General features: G+C 43.2%; 1 protein-coding gene across 1 annotated transcript in view; it reads left to right on the top strand.

Moving 5' to 3' along the window:
• CDH13 (cadherin 13) overlaps positions 1–23,743 on the top strand; it is a 993,622-nt gene that overhangs the window by 413,591 nt on the left and 556,288 nt on the right. The window contains exon 4 of the mRNA XM_032389728.1: positions 23,223–23,339. Within this exon, the coding sequence (XP_032245619.1) occupies positions 23,223–23,339 (117 nt within the window). The remainder of the gene's footprint in view (positions 1–23,222; positions 23,340–23,743) is intronic.

Genomic DNA, 23,743 nt, shown 5'->3' with positions numbered 1-23,743 from the left:
GACAAAATTTGCTGACCCCCAGCTTAGAATTTGCAAATTACTTTCTTATTTATTTATTTATTTATTTATTTATTTATTTATTGAGATGGGGGTCTCTCTATGTTGCCCAGGTGGAGTGCAGTGGCTATTCACAGGTGCGATCCTACTATTGATCAGCACGGGAGTTTTGACCTGCTCTGTCTCCGAGCTGGGCCAGTTCACCCCTCCTTAGGCAACCTGGTGGTCCCCTGCTCCCGGGATGTCACCATACTGATGCTGAACTTAGTGCAGACAGCTGATCAGTGTAGAACGCCTAAGCTCAAGTGATCCTCCTGCGTCAGCCTCCCCAGTAGCTGGGACCACAGGCACGTGCACCATGCCCAGCTGCAAATTACTTTCTATCTCTATAGATTCAGATCCGAATATACATTTGGTCACATACCACAACAGTCGGTGAGGTGGGCATCAAACCCATTCTACAGACACATAAACTAAGGCACACTGCTTATAAAGGCAGAGCCAAGTATACTCCCAGCCCATTAACACCACATCACACATCTAATCATTAGCTCATAGCCTTTCAGTCCTTAATTTTACTTTATAAAGATGTTTTCCATTGTCTAATTAATGCCATGGCTTTATTATTGCATCATCACTCCAGAAACACCTGCTGCGTGGCAGGCATCGTTCCATCCACTTGGGCATAGAGTTAATGAAAGGCCTCCTATCAGCATGGAGCTTATATTCCAGGCTGTTGTGCATATACCTTATGGGCTCCAGGGGTCTTAATCACACCCACCCTCCCCATCACTTTGGCTCACCAAGTACTATCATATATGGTGCCAAGTCCTGCCACTACATCAGTGAACCACATGGGTTGGTCTTTGCCCTGGAGGTGGGAGAAGGAGCCCAGTGGGAAATTGCCTTTAGGTCACACTCTTGATTTCTAGAATGCTCTGTAGATTACAAATATCATGAAATATAGTGTGATGGCTTATTTGCCATTCACTTCTATCTCATGACTGCTCTAAGGGCTGGAAATAGGAGGTGGATCTCAGTAAACACTAACAGAGTCAAAAGGTTTCAGGGATTATGGAGATAAATGCATCTCAGATTTTAATGTGCATGTGAATAAATCACCTGAGATCTTCTGAAAATGCATGTTCTGATTCCATGTGTGGGGCCTAGGGCTCAGCATTTCTAATAAGCTTGCAGGTGATGCTCTGAGGATCATCCTATGAGTAGCAAGATACCAGTAAACAGTCAGGTTCCTCTGAGAGCCCTCAGATTTAATGCTGGAAGCAAGACATGGGTGGATTCTCAAACTTAAAGGCCAGGGTTTAAGCAGCTGAGCCCAGTGTGGACCAAAACTGTGATCACCCCACGTAGATGTGAGACCTTGGGAGTCATCCTCATCCTAGAAAAGGCTGCGACTTCTACCTACCCCATTCACCAATTTCCTCTCTCTCTCTCTCTTCTAGCCCATGCTTTTCCCCAATTTCAGGCTCCTCCTTGCCCCCAGCCCAGCCTACTTCATGGTTCAGACCACCCTAGCCAGACCCCTGGTAGAGATGTTGAGACTTCTTTTTTTTTCTCTGTTCAAGTCCAAGTGAAGAAAGCCAGCAGCGTTTCTAGCACAGACTCTTCACTCTCAGTAATTCTGTCAGACTGACTCGCAAGTCTTCCCAGCCTGTCTGCTCAGACTGCACAAGCTAGTGATTAAAACTTAGAACAATAATTAGACATTTATTTTCAAAGCAAATTTGGTTTCCAGACCGGACTTCCACATTCATTACAATACAGACTAATAAAAACAAATTTGGGCACATATGCTTTTTATGCTTTTGTGTTATAAAATCTATCACAGCATTAAAACAATTTAAAAAAAAAAGTCATTCATGATCCCCCTGCAGAATACTCTGTGAACATTACCTTCTGTTTCTCATCCAGATACCTTGCACATATGTACACATAGTACATACACAAGTGTGTATTGTAATTTTGCCACTTGTTATATGATCAACATTCTCTCTGTTGTCATATGATCTTACTATTTTTAAAGGCTGCACAGTATACCTGTAGTCAACAAACCAAAATGTTTGTGAACATTAAACAGTTTTTTTGTGAAACGTTCCAGTGGTTTCCTCCCTCTGAGAGAGAGGAAACAGTTTTTTTGTGAAACATTCCAGTGGTTTCCTCCCTCTGAGGGAGAGGAAACTGGTGAATGGGGTAGGTAGAAGTCCCTCCCTCTCTCCTTCCTTCCTTCTTCCTCTCTTTTCTCCTTTTTCCCACCGGCCTCTTCTGTCCTCTCCCTACTTCCTCCTTCTTCATCTTCTATTATCAGAAAAACAATGCTCCATGAGCATTTGAATTATTTCACTAAGGTATATTCTCAGCCAGTAGGAGGAAGAACATTCCTTCCCTTTCTACATAGTTTGAGAAGCGCAATGGCCAAATCAGTCTTGTATTGACATTTTCTATAAAAATCTCAAAGGATGACACCCTAAACACATTTTATGTCCACCAGGCCAACTGAGTAACTCTGATATTAATTCCAGCCCCTTATAACTGCAGTCATTCCTGGGGCTGTTGCAATGAGTCCTGACTGAGAGCTAAGTTGCCTCAAACCAGGTCCTGATGCTCAGCTCAGCCACAAAGTCATGGATTGGTCTTGCACAAGTTTCTTTCTATTCCTACTCTTCTCTAAATATGAACTTTAGATGTTAATACCTCATTACATAAAATTATCCTGAAGAATTAATCCACTAGAATATGAGCTTACTGAGGGAAGGATTCCTTCTTAATCTATTTGATTCACTACTGTATCCCCATCATCTAGAACAGTGTGTGGAACATGGCAGGTGCTTAATAAATATTTGTTTTATGAGTCATGGTAAAAAAAAAAACCTGTAAGATCAGAAAAGCAGTGGTTCTTAAGCCTTCTGAGAATAAGTGCATCCCTTGCTTCTGTGTGAACAAATACAACTTCACAAATAATTTCAATAGGTCCAAAGAATCTGGAAATTTTTTCCATGGACACCGGGCAATGCTGGCATTAAGAATCCCTGGTGTAAAAGAACCTCTAAGTTCTAATTCATTCGACATCATCCTACCAAGTAGAACTTTAAAATAGTAAGTAATCCATACCTTATGACACATTCGATCTTTATTATGGTCTGTCAAGATAGGCACTATTATTTGCATTTTATCGAAGCAAATTTGGTCTCAGGAAGATTCCAAAGACCTATTTGAAGTGACACAATTATTAAATGTGGAGCCGGGACTAGAACCTCGGTCTAATTCAAGTCCAGCCTGCTTTGAGTTAACTGCCTCCGTTACTCCCACGTTGATTTGCACAACCTTTGTCTTCTTAGCATTTGATTGATGGTTATTGTTAGTGCACATAATTTGGGCTCCTTGTAATGATCAAGACGTTTTTGCAAGGCAAGGTCTCAGATGATTAGGACAAGGCAGGTGCTAATGCCATTCTCAGCTTCATCTGGAAATTTCTAACTAGAGTCCATTAACTTGTCAGCCCTGGTTCCTTCTGAGCACCATACTGATATAATAAAATAGTGCAGATCGATAGAAACCTTAAACTGGCTTCATTTGTCTTCCTTTGTTAGTATTTTTTTTTCTTTCTTTTATTTCTACTTTCTTTCTCTGCCACTTTAAAAGTAAAACTGTGTCTCTCGTTGGCTGCGCCATTCTGTTTTCAGTGTACATTTTGAGTTATTGGAAATCCAGGCACATCTAGCTTTTCCCAAACACACCTCTTATTACCCCAAACAGTAGGAAACTAACCTTATCTGGACTCCCTGGGCAAATCTAGGCTATCCTGTTGAGATTGCAAATCCAGTAAATTAATTTTTCTTAAGTGTAACATGGCTCAGTAACAATGTGGGTGAAGATCTGAAAGTTTTGCAGGGCTGTTTTACTTGCAGAATTAATGCTAATACTGTTTTTGCCCAAGATTTGTACAGAAAGAAGCTAAATAATTCTCTGAGTTGACAGGGGAAGGCATTGTGGTTAGCATCTACTGATGGGAATGTGAGAGTGAGGATGGTTGGCCAAGTGCCTTATTGCTCTCTTCCTCCTTAATGTTGCTCACTTAGTTCTCTTGGGAAGTTGTGGACTCAAACTCCATCTATAAAAGAAACCATCATACCTTGCCTACTCCTAGTGACATTAACTTCTTGCTCTATGTCCTCCCCATTCTCAAGTTTCTGTCTTCTCCAACACTTACAACGTTATTGGAATAATTGACTCTATAACATGGATTTCTCCAAGTGGACACATTTGGATTTATTCTGAGGAAACACCATGGTTACTTTAATATGCTGATTTTGTACCAGCAACATGGGGACCAGTCCACTTATCATGAGCTGTAATATGAGCCCACAGATCTCTCTGAGAGCAGCCAGAAACCAAACATTACCCCGAAGAGAAGGCTCTGTCAGGGATCTGCGGCTGGTACGGGCACACTTTGACAATTTCCCTGCTCCTGGAGAAGTTATCCAACAGCTCCTGTAATTCGAGATGGAAAGCATCCTCTCAGTACCATAGCTAAAGGACTGATCACGGAAATGAAGGTGCAATCACAGAAACATTATCCCTAGGCTATGACCACATTCCATGAGCATTTTATTTTCATCACGACTCATGATTTCAATTTTCAGGACTGAGAGTCTCTGCTGAATCCCAATTTAAATCCTTAATATGAAAGCGTGGGCTTTACAGACATGTGTCGATGCAGTCAGTCAATTTGGGTTTAATCCCTTTGGACTGACCACAGTTGTGTACTGGGAAGGGACTGGCGAGCTTGCATTTCTCTTTTACTTTTGATCTACCACAAAAGTAGATTCAAGACTACTGTTCAATTTGCACTTGAAAATGATGATTTTTACACCAGCGTTCTTAATATCTGACTTTTAGTTTAAAGGGAAAAGTGTTTGTGCCTTTGAAAGTCAGGACCATGCTAAAGTATTTTCCAATCTCATAAAAGAATCCTCTGAACATCTTTGACAATAAAAAAATCTTAATCTTGTCCTTTGAATAATGTAAAGATTGAATATACCTCTGGAGAAATATTGATATAGATTTAAATCAATATGTGCCCACATGTCACTGATTCTCCTCATGCTTTGGACAAATTGTTTAACCTTGCTAAGCCTCAGTTTTGCTCCACAAAAGTTGATATTACCATTTGGATGGGTGATTTGGTTGTCTTTGCCTTTATCATTAAAAAGAAGCATTTGGTCTAAGAGACATGAAACATTTCTGCACATACATACACACAGCCCAAGATCTATTAAAGTTCATGTAATGAGAAAGCACAATCCTTAACAATAATAATCTAGATTTGCCTTTAGTCTATTACAATGTTGGTCTTTTCTTCCGAGCTTGGCCTTTTGTACACCTTGCATTGTTCTTCATTAAAAATAAGACTTCGCAAGCTGAAAACTCAAAGAGTGTAGACATGCATGATCGAAGTCCATAAAGTAATTAAACACCTACTATTATGGCAGAGTTACTAGAGCAGAAATTGAAGGGTGATCTCACTGGTACAGCCAATACCCCACTAATTGCTAGGGACAGTCTGGCCACCTTAGAGACAATTTCTTCCTCCCTAACTTCCACAACTTGCTGACTGGAAGGCTTCTGAGGAGAGGTGGCATCTTTGTAATTTAGGTGAGAAGGACATTCCAGGTAAGATAGATGCTATGGGGTAAGATACAAAAGCAGGAAAACATAAAACTTGTTCAGTGAACAATGTGCATTGCTCTAAAGCACATGATTCCAATATAAAAGAGAAATTAAAAAATTTGTCTGGGCTCCAATTTCAGAGGGCCTTGAAAGTCAGGCTCAGAAGACTGAGTGGACTATATTATTGCAAAAGAGGAGTCAGGACTTCACTCATTCATCTCTTCTTACAAATATCCACTGTGTAATTCTGTGCTAGCTTCAAGGTAACCTTTGATAAATAGTGTTTCAGACTGCCTAGTTTGGAAGCATATCTCGGACTGAAGGAGGATGAGACTATAGGGCAAGAGGGGCAGCATGTTGGAAGGGTATGGGGCTGATCTGGATGAGAAATGGCCCTGGTACTGGTATGGCACATAGAAGGAGTATTTGGGACCAAACTGAAGAGCATGGCATTGAGAAACATTCTTTGATCACCTTAGTGGTTGCATGGCAGTGTATAGCATATCCCTTCAACTTATTACAGTTTGCCTTCCAATAATATCACAGCACTTCACATATGGTATAAGAATCTTACAACAGCGTACTTCCATTTTTCCCTTGGTGGAGAACCTTTGCAGCATTGCTGTTACGCATTTTACTTTATCATATGCTGTAAATAAACCCCACAATACATTGTTATTATTTCTGCTTTAAACAATCAGTTACCTTTTCAAGGCATATTTTTAAAAATTAGGGGAAAAAAGTCATCTGTCCTACATACCCGCCATTTCTTGTGCTCTTCATTCCTTTCTGTAGACCCATATTTCCAGCTGGTATCACCTTCCTTCCAGCTGAAGGACTATTTAATGCTTCTTATGGTGCTGTTCTGCTGGTGGTAAATTCTTTCACCTTTGAAATATCTGAAAAAGTGTTTATTTTACCTTCAACTTTGGGAGATATTTTCCCTGGGTTTAGAATTCTGAATTGATTTTTTTTTCCTTTGAGTATTTTAAAGATTTGCTCCATGGTCTTCTGACTTGCATTGTTTCTCACAAGACATCTGCTGTCATCCTTATCTTTTTTGCCTCTGTAATGTGTCCTTTTTTTTCCCCCTGGCTGCTCTTAAGATTTTATTTTTCTTACTGGTGTGAAGCATTTTGATTGTGATAAGAAACATTTTGAGGGGTGAATCAAGAGAGCATTGAAACAGATAAGATGTGAGCACTGGGAAAAGAGGTAAAATAAATATGGGCCTGCACAGATTAATTGAAACTGATAGTTGCTTCTTTGAGGCCAATACCAACTATCTTTTCAAGAGGAGGAGAGATAGCATTACAGAATGTTCCCTAAAAGAAAAGTAATATCCAACACTTGTGAAGCAAAATATATACATATACAACATGTGCGTACATACATGCATATACATGTACATGTATACACACACTTTATACCTACAACAACACTGTGATGTAGATACTATAATCTCCATTTTATACATGTTAAAACTGTGGCATGGAATAGTTGAACAAATTTAGCACAATGCTAGTAAGTGGCCGAGCTAGGATTTGAATACAGACCATCAATTTAACAGTCATGCCTGCAACCACTATTCTAAGCTGCTTCTTACAGTAGATGATGGCCAAGTGTACCAACAGCAAGATATTGATAGATCCAGAGGGCACCTGTGTTACAAATATCCTATGTTAAAGGACATAGAAGATGCTCATTACAGGGCAATGAGCTACTGTCTGATCTTCCAGTCTCTGGCTTAGATAGTGAGTTACTTCAGGTAGAAAATGTCCATAATCTTAGAAGCTAGACTTCTAGCTAGACAATATAGTGGACACGAACTTCCTACTCACTGATGTTTCTCCAGGGTATCAAACAGAAGACAGAAACTTCTGCAGGTGAAATGGAGGGAGTTCACAAACATGTTTGGACTCATGTATCAGTCTGGACAGCATAAGAAAGAAAGGACATAAAGCCAAAATTCTAGCTAACCTCTTTGGCCTAACTGTTGCACTGATAATGATAGCCATCATTTAGAGAGAATCTTCTAGGAGCGAAGTGCTTTACTTCTGTTACTTCTGATCCATAGAATAACAATCCACACTGCCACTACTCCAAACTCTATGCTTCTTTTAACGTTGAAACATTCTATGCAAATTATTTAACCTCCCTGTGCCTTAGTTTGCTAATCTGCAGCATGAGGTTAATACTAGTAACTACCAAAATGCTATTTTGAGGATGAAATGCGAAGATTCATCTGTAAAGTACTTAGGATAGTCCCTGGTGTATGGCAAGCACTCAGTAAGTGTAAGATGGTGGTCTTGTTGTCTCTGTTGTGTTCTTCTACCTACTTTGATTCCTGCTTTGTCCATCCAAACCTTAACCATCCTGCAAAAACAAGTCACCTTTCAGCCCACTATCCTGATTGCTTTGCTCAGGCACAATCTCTGTTTCTGCTAACAGTCAGTGAACACAACTTAGCATCTTCATGGATTTTATGACTCCACACAGGCTCATTCTGCCTTCTTGATTAGATTAATTCATCATTCACTCCATTCATATGTCATTTGAGCACTTACCAGGTACCAAGAATTGTTCTGGTTTACTAGGGTTATAATAGTAAATAAGAAGTAGAAATCAGATCTCTGCCTCATGGATCTTATATATTGGTGTGGAGTGGGAGTATAGACATAAAATATATAAATAAGTTAAAGATGTGGTATGTTAGATGGTAACAGTGATATGAACATAAATAAATCATGGAGAGGAAATAGAAAATGCTGGGGGAAATCATACAATCTTGGATACTGGGGCTGGGAAAGACTTCACTGAAGTAAAAGTATAAGCCATTGAGATGCAAGTGTAGAACATTCTTGGATGGGGTAGAACAAGTGCAAAGGCCCGAAGGTAGGAATGTTTATGATCCAAGAACTTCAAGGAGGATAGTACCACTGGAGTGGAGTCAGCAAAGGGTAGAATTGTAGGAGATATGGTTGGAGGATGAATGGGGTGAAGCAGATTGAACATATGTTCTAGGATGCCAGTACAACTGGACTGGGCCAGAGTAAGTCAGGGGGACTTGAGGTAAGAGGAGGCAGGGAGCAAATTACATAAAACACTCTAGGCCAGTACAAAGATATTGGTTTTACTCCAAGTGTAGGAGGCCCCACTGGAAGCTATGAAGCAGAAGAGTGACATCATCCAGTTCAGGTTTTAACAGGACCACTCTGGCTGCTGGGAAGGAGGAATGGGGCTTGTTGAGGCAAGAGCAGAGGCTAGGGGACTGGTTAAAAGGCTTTTGCTATAATCCAGACAAAAGAGGATGTTAACCAGGACCAGGATAGTGGCAGTTGTGGGAAGGGTCAGGGAATGAGAAACAGTGAAAGTCTGAACATATTTTGAAAATTGAGCTCATGGACCAGATAAAGGATAAATGTGCTACATATAAGTTTAACTGGAAAAGATCCTAAATAAAATTATTTTAGTAATTAAAATTGTAACGTGTCAAGATAGCACATGCAGGAGGCAAGACATAGAGTGGGTGACAGCCCAGGCTCCTCACTCACCAGTAATATGTCCTTAAGCAAGCTGTTTAACTTTTCTGGGCCTCAGTTTTCTCATCTGTAGCATGGGAGTGTAGCGGTGCTGACATCACAGAAATTTTGTGAGCATTAATGGGGAAAAGTGTTCGTAAGTCTTAGTGTCAAACCCATGGTAAGCGCTCAAACAATATTCTCTCTTGTCATTTAGAATTCGCTGATTTTCAAAGATACTTTCCTCTTTGTAAAAATGCTCAAAGAATTTAATGTGAAGCATTTGAAAACAAACAGAAGCGCTCCCTTCCTGTGGGGCAAGTTCACAGAGTAGCTGGGATGCGAACATATTTCTCTTGGTCCCATAATAGATTTTTTGAGCTCCATTATCAAATAGTTTCAGTCCTGACTTTGAAAAAGAAGCCTGATCTGCCGTCTTTTAAGGAAGAATGGGCACCACATGGCAACTGAATATTTATACCACGCTCTCCTCCCTTCAAGCTGTTGTTGTTTTACCATCCTGACATCAAAACCTCGGGGCCCAGGGAAACCTCAGATGTTGGAGAATATCAAACGTGGTCTTCTTCTCCCCTTATTCCTGGTAGATCTGACGCAACTTTGAACCTTCAAAGGCCGCAGTAATCAATGAAGTGGGGAGACACGTGACATTGAATGCATCATCGTGAAGATGCATTTATTGATGTAAAGTGCATCGTGTGGAACAGCAGTGGGGGCTGAATTAAAATGTGAGGATCTGTAATCCAGTGAAAAACCACAGAACAAAGGGAGGAGAGAGACACGGGGCAGGCTGATGAAAGACACTTTGCTGACTGGGGACTTCACTGAAGAGAGCTACATAAAAGGGAGATTACTGCTTAAGTAGGTTAATGTAACCCTGGTGTCTTAATTAAAGTGTCTTTAACAAAAGAGGAAGAGGAATAGTACTGGAAGTTTGGGGGAGGCGTCAGTGAAAGAGAAGAAATTTACAGAGGGGAGAAAAAGGAGGATAATTTATGTGAAATATTGGGAACGACTCCCAAAGCAAAATAATCTTGAATTTCAATCATGAAGGATATTTAAAAATTGGTTGGACAAAGGAGGCAATTGGCTTTGGCGGCCAGTGTGGGAAATAGCTTTCTAATTTTAGAGCTTGCAGCCATAACATTAAGAAGTTAACAACCAAAAACAAAGCAAGTGGATAAAAACAGGAGGAGCGAAGAGCTCAAAAACAGACCAAATGCAGAGACTGAGTCCTGGTAATGAGTACTTCCTTTCCTTAAATGCCAGGATACCGCTTTAAATGGGGTCCCTCTGTTGTGGATCCTGAGACAGGAATGCGCCATTCCAAAGGGGAGGATTGGTTGCACCCCCTGGTTCAGGGAAGCTCGATTTGGGGCCCTCCTTTCCCTGATCACCACAAGATTTGGCCTAAGAAGCTGAGTTTTACTTGGGGTGAAACAGTAAAGAAGCACCTGTTTTTGTATTTGAGGAAGTCCTACCCTGTTTTTCTCCAATTCCATCCTACAGGAACTCAATGACATCTGTCAGCATGCAGTCCCTCCTGGAGCCAGGCACACGTGAGGTCAAGCCTCATTGTAGGGTGGCTGTCTCTGCAGGAACAGCCAGGCCTGTCTCCTGCCAGTCAATGAGGCGATTCAGCTTCAGGGGAGAGGGGAATGGGCGTCCCTTCCAATCTGATGATTAAATGCATCAGGTGTTCAGTGAGACGCAAGGTTCTTCCCTTCTCAGAGGTCACCTTAAGGCGTGGAAAAGTCAAAAAGTCCTTTGGAAAAAAATAGAAAAGAGATATTATCAGCTTGCCATTTGATATCAGGTAGCATTTATTAAACAGATAAATATTTATTAAACAGATCATCTTTATTAAGGTTTAGAGAATGAGGCCTGCATTTGCATACTAATAGGAACTGGCGGAAGAAACCCGAAGTTAATAGGAACTATTCAGAAGCCTCCGTCTAACTTGAGTAGGAGAATGACACATGCTGACTGGGGACTTCACTGAAGAGAGCTACATAAAAGGGAGATTACTGCTTAAGTAGGTTAATGTATAACTAATGTATAAGTAGGTAATGTATAATAGACACCTATTTTGTGTGTGTGTGTGTGTGTGTGTGTGTGTCTGTGTGTTATCAGGCAGGTAGAGAGGACTGGAAGTAAGCGAGGGAGGAAGAATATCCTAGTCAGAGGAACAGAACAAATGAAGGCATAAAGTCGTGATAGAGCACGGCATGTTTGGGAAAGAGCAACATGGTTGGAACATAGTAATGGGCTCCAGAGAGAGGTGTGGGAACCACTGGGGAATGCCCTGCCATGGCAACATGAGATCTGTTTTCAGTGCTGATGCTGGTTTGGGAATATGTCACAGATCCCTTAAAATGCTCATAACCTTTGACCTAGTAAGCCCACTTGCGTTAGTCCATTCCAAAATCTGCTTGTTAGAGAAAAGCAAACAAGTAAGCAAATCAAACTGCATGTACACTGATATTTTATTTGCATTTTTTTTATAATAAAGAATTGGAAATACCTAAATTTGACAAGCATAAGGACAAGGGAATGGTTAAATGCATGCTGATACATCCACATGATGTATTGTACTGCTACTAAAATTATGTTTATAGAATCTGTGACACAGGAGGGAAAGAAGCTTGGCTTTTATCATTAGGTTCAAAGAGCAAGGTACAAAATTGTTCAGACCCTTCAATCTCAACTTAAGCAGAAAGTATGTTAAAACCTGGAAGGAAGGACACTGAAATGCTGTTTGTACGATACAGGGTTGCGAGTAAATGAATTCATTTTTTGTCCTGATTCCAAGGAGAATAGGTTCATTATAGAAACTTTAGAAAGTATATTAAACTACTACTTGCTCTCAAATCTTTATCTCGGTGTCTGCTTCTGGGTAGTCCAGACTAAGGGTGTGAGGTCCTGGTTGTTATGATTCTAGCATCCAGTAGGCTCATGTATAAGAGGAAATGATGAGACATGAAGGATCCACAGGTGAGCTGGGGAAATGTGATGATCACGGCAGGGAACATGGTACTAGAGAAGGACGGATGGATTCGGGAAACCCCTCTGGAAGTGGTAACCACTTGGGAGTGCAATATGGTGGGAATGAAGTAAACTATCCATGGGCCGTATGGGTGTAGTTCTTCAACTCTGAGGGAGGGAGACAGACACCCCTGTGGGTTGTGGCAGGAGTGGATGGGGCAGGATTCTCAATTTGGTTTAGGACATGCTGGGTTTGAGGTGCCTGCAGGATAGTCCTGTACCATTTACGATGGAACTTCCTTAGGGGAAATCATGTAGCCAACACCCAATAAATACCCACTGAATTGAAAAGAATTCTTTTTCCACATGTGGATTTTCTAATGGGGGCTTTCTTTAAAGGCTACTCACAAATTTATGAGCTCATGCAGACCAGAAAGTGTGGGATCTGGGGTACGTGCTCACACATCTAGAATACATACTCAAGTTAATACAGCTGTTGAGTCAGGAGTACATATGTGTATTAGAAAAACAAGTCCATCTGTAAAACGCTGCAAGATGCCTCCAGGTGTTCAGAATAGCTATTTAACATGAATATTTTATCAATGCCAGAGCAGACAGAGAGAAATTGTATCCATTATATCCCCATCACCATCACATGTGGTTGAACGGACCTCTGACTGAAGAATCTAAATATGTTTAAAACATTTTTCACCTCCAATGAAACTAGCAAGTCCCGATTTGTGTTGTTATTGCTCCTGCTAGATTCACGAAATGTTTTGGAGGCAGTTGCATTTGGAAGTGTGGTTTGGCAAATTTTCATCCAAAGCATATGCTTTTATTTTATTTTGTAACTAGCAGTTCAAATGTGGGGAAGTTGACATTTTAGAGTAAGTGGTAGAATGTGTGTGTGTGTGGGGGGGGTGTTGTTGTTTTACTTGTGTCTTATTTTTAAGTTCAACTTTTCAAATATAGGGATGGCTTAGGGTACAGAGAGCAGGAAAGAAAGCCCATTTAGGAAAATGTGTTCTCCAGGAATGGCTCCGCAGCTCTGACAAGGTGGAATCAAAGGCAGGGTCAGATCCCAGGCTTTTGCTGAAAACCATTCAGTGGCTTCTTGTGGTCCTCGGGATTCAGAACAATCCTGTGGACCAGGTCTGGCCACTCTCTCTTTCCAGCCTCTTCTGGGGCTCCTGGGAGCCCTTGCCCCTCTGCTCTAGCCCTTCTGGTCTTTGGCCGTGTCCTGCTTCTGTGTCTTCTCACTTGCCGCTCCCCAAGCCTGGAGCTCTTCCTCCTCCTGGTCCCCCCACCTGGCTGAATTCCACGTGGTCTTCCGATCTCAGCCTCATTGTCATTTCTTCCAGAAAGCAGTGGTCTTCCGCTGAGTGGTCCAAGGGGTGGATCTCCTGAAAATGTTCTATAGATTCTGTCACTTCACCAAGCACTGAGCACTCTAGGATGAAAAAGTCCAAACTGAGGGTGGCAGTAATATTGTTGTTAGAGAGCAGATTTCCATAGTGAAGAGGAAATAAAAAGGAGTCCTAGGCATCCTGCTCATTTACTTATTAGACATAACCGTGGAGCAACTACTCTAAACCAGACGCTGTGCTAAGCCCATTACCTAGATTACCCTAATTTTTACAATAACCATATATTTATTTAATAATTTTTGAATTTAATACTATTTTAAAAATTCCTTTTGGACACCTGCTATGTGCCTGGCCTTGTGCTAGGTGCCAGGGGACACACTACCAAACCAGAGAGACATGGTGCCTGCCCTCCTGGGACCCGTAGCCTCCTGGGACAGACAGACATTGATGAGCTGATGGCACTGAGTGAATGTGTAGTCAGAAGCTGAGACACAGACTCTGGATAGAAAGGGCAAGCTGCGGGCAATCCCCATAGCGAAGAGCCTGATGACATGGTGCTTAAGCTGAGAGTGGGAGGATGGATGGGGGTGGTCAACCAGGCACCAGAAGGGAGGGCTGGGGAGGGGCATTGCTAGGTGAAAAGTCCTCAGGTAAGCGATTATACCTGCAGAACCTGATAGGGCTTGTGTAGCAGAAGCAGAGCCACAATGACATGAGGGCCCCTGAGGTCACATATGTCATCCAAAGCCAAAACTGCTGGCCTTCCTGGGCCTTGGTAGCATTGGAAACTCCATCCTTTGACAAGGGGAAGCAAATATGGAATTGTTAAGGGGAAAGGGGATGTTTTAAAAGATCTTCCTGGCTGCTAGACAGAGAATTCTGGAGTCACCATTCAAATTGCAAATTCCTCTGATGAATCCTTCTTTTCTCCATTGACTTCTCTGGGCAAAGCCATTTCTTTTCCACCCTAAACACCCATAACGACAGAAATGATTGTCATATTCATTACATTTGGAAATGTGTTCTTTCCTTCGTGCTAATCATTCAGAGGTTCTGATATTGGTCCTTCCATTGCACAGTTCCTTGTTGTTAGACCGGCCATCCTCAAAGTCTCTGATAGACGACTTTCATCATTGGAGAAATTGTTTCTGATATCGCTGGCAATCACTTCTAGGAAAGCAGGTAGGCGTGGAGACTCTAGGAAACAGTGGCTTGCGCCCATTTCTCCCATTTGCAGACCAGCAGCCATTGAGAGACAGGCATGGCATAACTTACAAGAGCTGATCGGCTTCACTCCACGCTGTGAATTCACCACCCATCATCTTCCCCTTTGATCCTACTTTTCAAGTGAGCTCTATCACGCCCGCTGCCATACCATGAGGTGAGCTCTGCAGGACTAATGGGCAATTTCCACATCACCCCATTGTCATTGTCATCGTAACTCTGTGCAGTGAGCCCACAGCAGATGACAGCTCCGCTGACATTTGGCCTCCAGAATATTGGGGAAATAGTAAATGAAGCGAGCTCTCATCAGTATCTCGGCTCTCAAGCCTCCTAAATTTGCTGTGGAAAGTTTGGTGTTTGTTGATTATTTCTTCCTTAAGTAGGCAAACTTCAGCCCCAGGAGTTAATAAAGCAAATTTTAAGTCTCAGCCCAGGTACAGCAAAGCTGGCTGAACTGTGCATTTGATTGCATACAAAATGTGAACGGAGGAACACAGATTCCCTCCTCCTGACAACTCTCAGAACAATGAGATCAGCTTCAAGAATGGAATAAATTGGAGATTGATTTCTGCAGTTCCATTCTTTTGCAGAAATTTGCAGACAATTAAGCTGTCCCCTGCAGTACAGGTAGCTGATCCTTTTAGCCAGAGGCTGATTGAGGTTTGCTCTCTATCCTCTGCACACACAGAGTTGTGATTCTCCAAATACACTTGAGTAAACAGGGCTAAGGAACTCTGTATGGATGCAGGCCTCCTTGTAAAGGTGGTCACCAGCTCAAGAGCTAAGTGACTTTGGGTAAGTCTCTTACATCTTTGAGCCTTAGGCCAATGGGCATGGTGGTTCTACCTGTGAGTTGTTGGATGGAGTAAATGGGATACTGGTCCCGCATGCCTAGCATCCGCCCGGCACATCCCTACCCCATAAATGGCGGTATTTGCTACCGCAGACTTGGTGAGTCCAGGACAAGGATGCCAAATAAATCTTCGGATTAGAAAGATGGGAAAGGAACAGGCTATATGACCTTATGACTAGAGTTTGGAATGCAAGCTTCAAACTCTCCAAAGGAATAATCTTCAGGATCCTTCAACCGGATGTGGAATTCAAACCCCAAAGCATCACACCTTTGCATGAAAGCAGTAAAGGCTTCTCACTGCTCAGGAGTACATCTGACCTTCCCACCTTGATCTACAACACCGTCCACACACAGGGCCGGGTTGACCATTGAGTCTCACGTGGCACCGCCCTCCCTTAACTCCTTGCCTCATCAGAGAGGATGCTCCCAGCTTCTGCAGTGTTTCGCCTTGTTGAAATATCTCCCCTTAGCACACGGCTTTGCCCAGGACTTACAATAGTAGGAGATAGAACAAAGGCAGATTCTTGTGGCTTCTTTGTTAAGTTGGTGCTATTTTCCCCTCTCATTTATTACCTGATACAAAAACAGGAACTGGGAGGGAGGGGAAGGCAGACCTGAGTTCTCTGGTCACTTCTGGCCCACGTGAGTATTGGCTCATGAAGATCCTCTGACAGGTGGCAAGACAGATTGATGCTACTTTCTGGTCTAGGGTTCGGTGTGAAGGGAACAGGGTTGTTTCTCTCAAATCTCAATGCTCTTGGGGGGGTCTCAGCTGGGTGTGGTGGGAGGGGACAGTGAGAACCAAAGCCTGGAGTGTGGTCCCAGTGACGGAGTGCCATGCGGCCCAAAGCCTTTCTGTTCTCCTTCATTTCTGGAGCGCCTTGCCCTTGCAGTATCTACTCTGGGCACCTTGCTTTCTATTTTCTACTGCCCTTGCAGTATCTACTCTGGGCACCTTGCAGTATCTATTCTGGAGCGCCTTGCCCTTGCAGTATCTACTCTGGGCACCTATGACACCTGGGTGTCATAGGTGGCTTCTGTGGGAATAAATCTTGTCATGGGACACCTGTGTGGAGGAGGCTCATCAGGAAGAGGTCTTGGCATCCTCACCTATGGGGGAGTGAGAACAGCAGGAGTCTCAACCATCATGGGACCAGCGGGGACCCTGGACACCTGCACATGGTCCCACTGGAGGCCGGGGGCCTGGGCCGCTTACAGTCACTGGGTGTCGGCTCCATCCCTTTCTCCTTCACAATCCTCACACCATGGAGGCAAGTCCATGAAAACACTGTGGAAGCATATTGTGATTCCCTTTCCTGAAATGTCGGGAGACGGCAGATGGGTACAGGCAGAAAGTAGATTCCTGATAGCCTGTGGCCGGGGCTTGGAATAGGGGAGTGGCTAAATGTGGGCACCAGCTCTCCTTCAGGATGATGGAAATGTTCTAAAATTAGGTTGTGGTGATGATTGCTCAGCTCTGTAAATTTCCTGATCATCACTGCATTGCACGCTTAAAAACGGGTGAATTTGATGGTTCTTAAGTTCTACCTCGAAAACAATTTCAAAGTGCCGTGGGAAGTAGAGGACAGAGGGACTCCACTCTGCCTCTCTCCAAATTGAACACTCATACTTGCATTTTCGGAGGAACCTCTGTGCCCTGTGAAGGCAGGGCTGGGAAAAGGAAGAAATGCGACAAATGAGCATCCTCACGTTCCCTCTTGAAGTCTGTTCTCCACACAGCAGCCGGCATGTGAGTCTTTTTAATTGTAGGTGGGCTCCTGTCACCTTTCAGATTAAACCCCCACCCCCCAAGACTCACATCTCTCACAAAGTAAAAGCCAGAGTCCTCTCTGTGGACTACACTCCTAGCCAGCCAGCACCTAAATTCCTTTCCCAGGTCCCTGGCTGGTCTCCTCCCTATGCTCCTCCCGGTGCTCCTCCAGGTGCTCTGGCCAAGCAGGCCGCCTCGCTCCTGCTGCCTGGCGGTCCCTCCTCCCCATGCGCACATGGCTCCCTCCTCCACCTTTCCAGGCGGCCCTTCCCCTGGCCTCCCTGGCAAAAACCTCAGCAGCCATCCACCCCGCACACCTTGCTTGTTTGTGCTCCGGGCCATTGTTCTGCTTATGTCTTTCTCCCCACACTAGAATGTGAGCTCCATGGGGCAGAGGTTTGTCTCCTGCACCGTACTTTCCCAGATGCTTAGAATTACTCCTGGTAGAGAGGAAGGCTCCATGGGTAGTATTTGAAAAAATGAATGAATGAATGAATATGAATCCAGTCTTCCTCCCCTTTTCACATTCTTCACTTCTTTCCTCCTTCCTCCTTCCCCAGCCCCCGGCCCCTCCGCTGGCCACAGTTATTAGGATGCCCCCCCCTTATTTCCAGCGTGCTCTTTTCACTGTGTGATGTGACACCCTCAGGGAGTGTGAAACTTCCTTCTAACACACTGCCAATTTCTCCTGACATTGAGAAGCAGAGAAGAAAGCAAATGGGATTGTAAACCCAAACACCCTACAACAGAAAGACAAAAGGCTCCAGTGAGCCCGCAGGAGATGAGAGACGTTCTGGAAAGGGGCTGATTCTCCTGTAATAAAGTCCTGCATGAGCGAGTCTCCCCGAGGACACGGTTCTGCCCCTTTGACTTGAGCAAGATTGGATGAGGCTGCTGCAGGCCTCCTTCTCTTCCAGGCTCAAAGATGCGGAAGATCATCGTCCAGCAACTGCAGGGCCGTAGGGAGGGCCCCATGGGAGGGCCCCATGGGAGGCACACGCCTGTATGTGTGCCCCCGTGGCTGAGAAAACTGCCTCAGTCTGAAGCAGGAAGGTGTGTTGTGTGTGTCTTATGTGTCCTTGGGTTTAGGCTTGTCGTGTGTGGCTGTTGCATATGTATTTATTCATGAGTGTGTGTGTGTGTGTGTGTGTGTGTGTGTGTGTACACGTGGTGTGCCTGAGCATTTGTGTCCGATGAGAATTTTGACATCAGTGTTCAGGTGTCTAGTGAATCTGGAAATCTGGAGGCGTCTGTGTGTCTATGTGGGTCTGTGTTAAGATCTGGCCTTATGCCACCGACAGCTGAATTACTCACTCGTAAAAGGGACCGAGTGGCTTGTCTTCATTTCTTCACATCCCTGTCCTGGTATTAATAAGACCCATCCTTCACTTTTGTGCCGTTCTTTGGAGAGCACAGAGCGCTTCCATGCACAACTTCTCATTTCATTCTGAGAACCAAGAGCATGGGCAGATTATCCCCCCTTACAGATGAGAGATTCCCCTTCACCCTTTCTCTGTCCTCAAGAAGAGCAGTTTCCATCCTCCCTGCTTGGGCTGACTGCTACTGATCCACCCCCGTCCCATCCCCATGGGCACGCACCCTCATCACTTGCCCCCTGCGCTCGCCCCATGCCACGGTTTCCCTCTGCAAGCCCTTTCCTCCCTGTGCCCGGCACACGTCCTGGCCTCCCCTCTAATAACTGACATGATAAACTTCTTTCCGTGTCTCTCCTTACCTTCTGCACCAAAGCCCTCGCTTCTCATTGATTCCTCTGACACCCAGCCCTAACACACTGTTAAGCTGCTCTTTCTAAAATCAATACCTGTTCGTTGTCCAGTCCAACAGCCTCCTTATGGTATTCGGCTTTTTGGAAGGGATGTCTGCATTGTGTGATATGGCCTTGCAACCCCTTCCTTCTTGACATTCTTACCTCTTCATCCTTCTGGTTTCCCCCTTTTTGCCACCTAACCTTTCCGTGGCTTTTACTGGCCTTTTAGAAACCCATCGGATGGTTGAGCCCTCCCCTTCCCCTCTTGACATACTGTGCGTGGCGTCAGCTTCTCCTTTCTGTCCAGCTACCCTTGTACCTGGGTGATTGTGACATCTCTCTCCCTCAGTCATTGCTCCCTCCCGAAGACAACTCTTTCTGTGCCCTCTAGAAATCTCTGTTGGATGCCCAACAGCCCCTCAAGTCTACCAGTCTACAGCATGCAACACCTGTGCCCAGAACTCCTGTTTTGTTTGTTTTGTTTTTTTCTCTTCGCCCACCGTCTTGGTAATGGCAACATCAGAAGTCAAGAAATCCTCACACAGCTGCTCCTTTACCCCGATGTTCCATTCTTTCCCACATGTTGTCTCTTCTCCTTCTATAAACAGCTCTTAGGTTGGTCAGATTCTTTATATTCCCTCGGCTTCTGTGTTCTTTCCTTGCGGTTATCCCCCCGCCCCAGCCTGGTACATTCAGAGGCTTCCCATCCTGGACTGACAGATACAAGCACACACAGTCGGGCATAAACACACTGCACGGCACACCTGTCTAGATCTGCACAAGGTGTATGACTGTCAGTCACATTAGATGCTCTGGCTCCTATGTGGTCCCCATCACACGAAAGCACATGGCTTCAGAGCACACAAACCCTTTAGCACAGACCTGATCAAAGACACAGAAGCACGTATCAAGGTAGACATTTGTCAACAAACACATAGTTGTAGATTTACACATAAATCACAGCCAAAGACAAAAGCAGAGCAACTGACATGAAAACACAGCCACGGACAAATAGTTATTGAGGTCCCTGCCATTGTGAGGCAAAAAGTTGGGAGACACAGGAGGTCCCGGCCCCCAGAATTCCTTCCTGCGCTCACCATGGAGGGCTCTCGGATGCACACGGAAGCATCTCTAAAATCAGCCATTCCCACCTTCTACCCTGCTCTCTTCTACACATGCTGTTTGCCATTCTGAGACTCAGAGCTGCCTGCTTCTTTTCTTAGGCACTTTAGACCCAAGAGCTGACACAGCTGTGCTGGTTGGTAAGCTTCTGGGATGCCGTGAGAGCTGGGGACGGGGACTGGCCACTGCAGGCTTGCTCACTGGTGAGTGGGGAGGCCACCAGCTGTAGGAATGGAGACTCGGGAGCCTGACCCCCTAGGTCCCCATGAGGACAAAAATATCACCCATCCACAGACCTGCAAACACCAATAAGCCCTTTACTACAAACAGTGGAAAGTTTTGTTACTGATGACACAGTATGCTTTTTCATTACTTTAGAAACATTACACCTGTTGTCATCATGAACTGAAGCCTACCTTTGCCGTGTCACAGAGCCAAATCACCAACCCCTCATATATGCATAGAACTTTAAGTCTTTTCAGAGTGCTTGCTGAGACATTCTCTCATCTAAACCTCAAGATTTCTTTTATTGTAAGTGAGATTCATATGTTGTACATATTTTACATATTTTCTATTCCTTTGCCTTTCCCTCACAAACCAACAGAATCTTCACAGATGTTATGTACATCAGTGTTCTACGAATATAATCCACTGGGTTTTTCATTGTCTGATCATGATCTGTTCCATTCTCTCTTTCTCTATGCTGTTTTTTGCCTGGCTGGGCTGCGTTATTTTGTTGGTGGTGGTGGTTGGATGGGTGGATTTGTTGTTGTTGTTTTAACCCTTGCTATTTTTACTCGATTACATATACAACACTCTAGTTTTCTGTCTTTACCTGAATAGAATTATTTGGTCTTCCCAGAAACCAAAGAGTCTTTATTTGCACTCATACATTGAGATGTTAAATGTTATTCTTTTATGCTTACTATAGTTTATGTAAGATCGGAAGTGCCTAGTATGGTGTTCTGTGTTTCCCTACACATTTTCTCCTACGTATTCTCTCCACTAGCTAGGTGAATTGAGCAAGTCATATGGCCTCTCTGAACCTGATGTTCCTCATTAGTTGAGGACGGACAAGATTTACTTGAGAAGTTAACTGCAAATATGAGAGTGGACACATGTAATGTGCCCAGCACATTGCCCAGGGCACACGTGAGAAATTGTTATTATTAGAGTAGTCTGTGGTGGTGATTGTGGAAGCAGTCAAATGTGGTAGTCGTGATTAGAACATGCTCTTCAAGGCTGCATTACTGCTAACTATCGAAGAGTGTCTCCTGCTGATGGACCCAAATTCAACTTTGTCTTGCCATTGAACATTCAGGTTGTTTGCCATTTTTACCCTTAATAAATAATGTCTAGCTGAATACATTCCTGCATACAGTTTTATTCTTCTTTTGAATTTAGCATTTGAATGGATTCCTAGGAGTGATATCGCCAAGTGAAGGGATATGTACTTTTGTAAGATTCCCAATAACTAAATATTGCCTGATTGCTTCCCACAAGAGGACCATCAGATTACACTCCCACCAAAATCTAGAGAAAAATTACAGAAGCTTTCTTAGCCTTAGTTGATCTGGTTTCCTGTTTGACTTTTCTTATATAGATTTTCCTTTAAAACTATACACACAGACACACACACATACATGCATGCATATACACACATACTTTTGTGGGGCATGGATCAGTGATGGTGCTTAAATATCATTTGCCACCTGATTTTGGTAGGAGCCTGTTGCCCAAAGTTTGAGACGTTTACGTTTGGTGGTACATAACATAATTTCGGTTAGTAGGTAGCATTGACTGAGATTGGTTTATATACTGAAAGTGATATTCCCCTTTCAATTCTCTTTCAGTCCTCTGATCAGATCAAGGGGAAAGTCTGAGCTTGGTGCTCACAATCCTTTAATGCCCCACTACACCTTTCTTATCTCCCTGTTAAAAATATCTTAGGGGCACCTGGGTGGCACAGTCTGTTGAGTGTTAGATTCTTGGTTTCAACTCAGGTCCTGATATCACGGTGGTGAGATTGAGCCCCACATCAGGCTCTGCACTCAGCACGGAGTCTGCTTGAGACTCTCTGCCCCTCCCCCACCTCTCTCAAATAAATAAATCTTTAAAAAAAAATAAAAAAGGAAAAGAGGACCTTATTTTTTCCCCTGAGTTTCTAGCTGAAATTGAATACCATCATTTGGTCTCCAGTATGTTTATTTTCATGTTTTCCTACTTTTTATGGAAAGCAATACAGGTACTTCGTTTAAATTATGATACAAAGTTTCCTTTTTTGCACACATTTATGTCATTGAATAGGTAAATTACTGACAGGGCAGAAATCTTGACAGTGCTGTTCCAATAATTGAAGTTTGGAACATATATACAGCATGGGTAGTGCATTCCAACAGTTGACCTACTAATAATAACAAATAGTCCTCGAGAAAACATTGACTAGGAGTCCCCATATTGCCTGATATAGTTTGGACCTTTGTGATTGCCCCTTCATCCCTATTCATTTTTGAGCATAAAGACCTTGCAGTTGACCATGAGGAGAGTCACTTTTATATCCAGTGGGTTCTGTGGGTTAGTGATCAGGTGAGTAATCTCCTCACTTGGCAGATTAAGAACGGGAATATACAAGTACTGAAGGATGTATAAATCAAGACTGACATTGTGAATAGAATGATTCAGAAGATGGGATTAAAGAGCTTAATGATAGTCATTGTGAATCACAATGTCAGCTTTAGTATGATTCTAACGATGTACTTGCTAACACTAATGAGGTTTGATAGAATAAAATTAACAATGTCCAAACAGCTGTATGCTTTCACAACAAAGGAACCATATCTCAGAGCAGACTGATACATTCTTTCCGTGAGGGACTTTTGTCAATTGATTTTGTTTTTTTCTCTTTTAGGATATATTTAAATTTGCAAGAACTTCTCCTGTCCCAAGACAAAAGAGGTCCATTGTGGTATCTCCCATTTTAATTCCAGAGAATCAGAGACAACCTTTCCCAAGAGATGTTGGCAAGGTAAGTCAGACAAAAGACAAATGACATAACAAAGGCATGTTTTTATTAAGAGGAGAGCATACACAAGGCAAGCTGACTTTGACTGTCTTGGTGGCCACCTGAAATCGGTCTCTATTCCTCTATGATAAGAAGCCATGATGGTTTTGCCAATAAAAGAATGACAAAAATCCATCAAACAACAAAAAAGTATTTACAAAAAAACAATAATAACCCCTCTGAATATCATGCTTTGGAGAGCTACATGGCAAATAACAATGCTAAAGTTATGTCTGTAAGATGTCATTTGTTAAGAAATAGATTCATTGCTTTTAAGATCACGTCCAGGCAACCAGTCAGATACTCTGCTATACTATACTAGTATAGTAATGTGATGATACATGGCCTTTTTATTTAGATCCTAGTTT

Source organism: Phoca vitulina, unplaced genomic scaffold (assembly GCF_004348235.1).
Source record: "Phoca vitulina isolate PV1807 unplaced genomic scaffold, GSC_HSeal_1.0 scaffold56, whole genome shotgun sequence".
Classification (NCBI taxonomy): Eukaryota; Metazoa; Chordata; class Mammalia; order Carnivora; family Phocidae; genus Phoca; species Phoca vitulina.
This window is presented reverse-complemented; position numbering and strand designations above follow the sequence as displayed.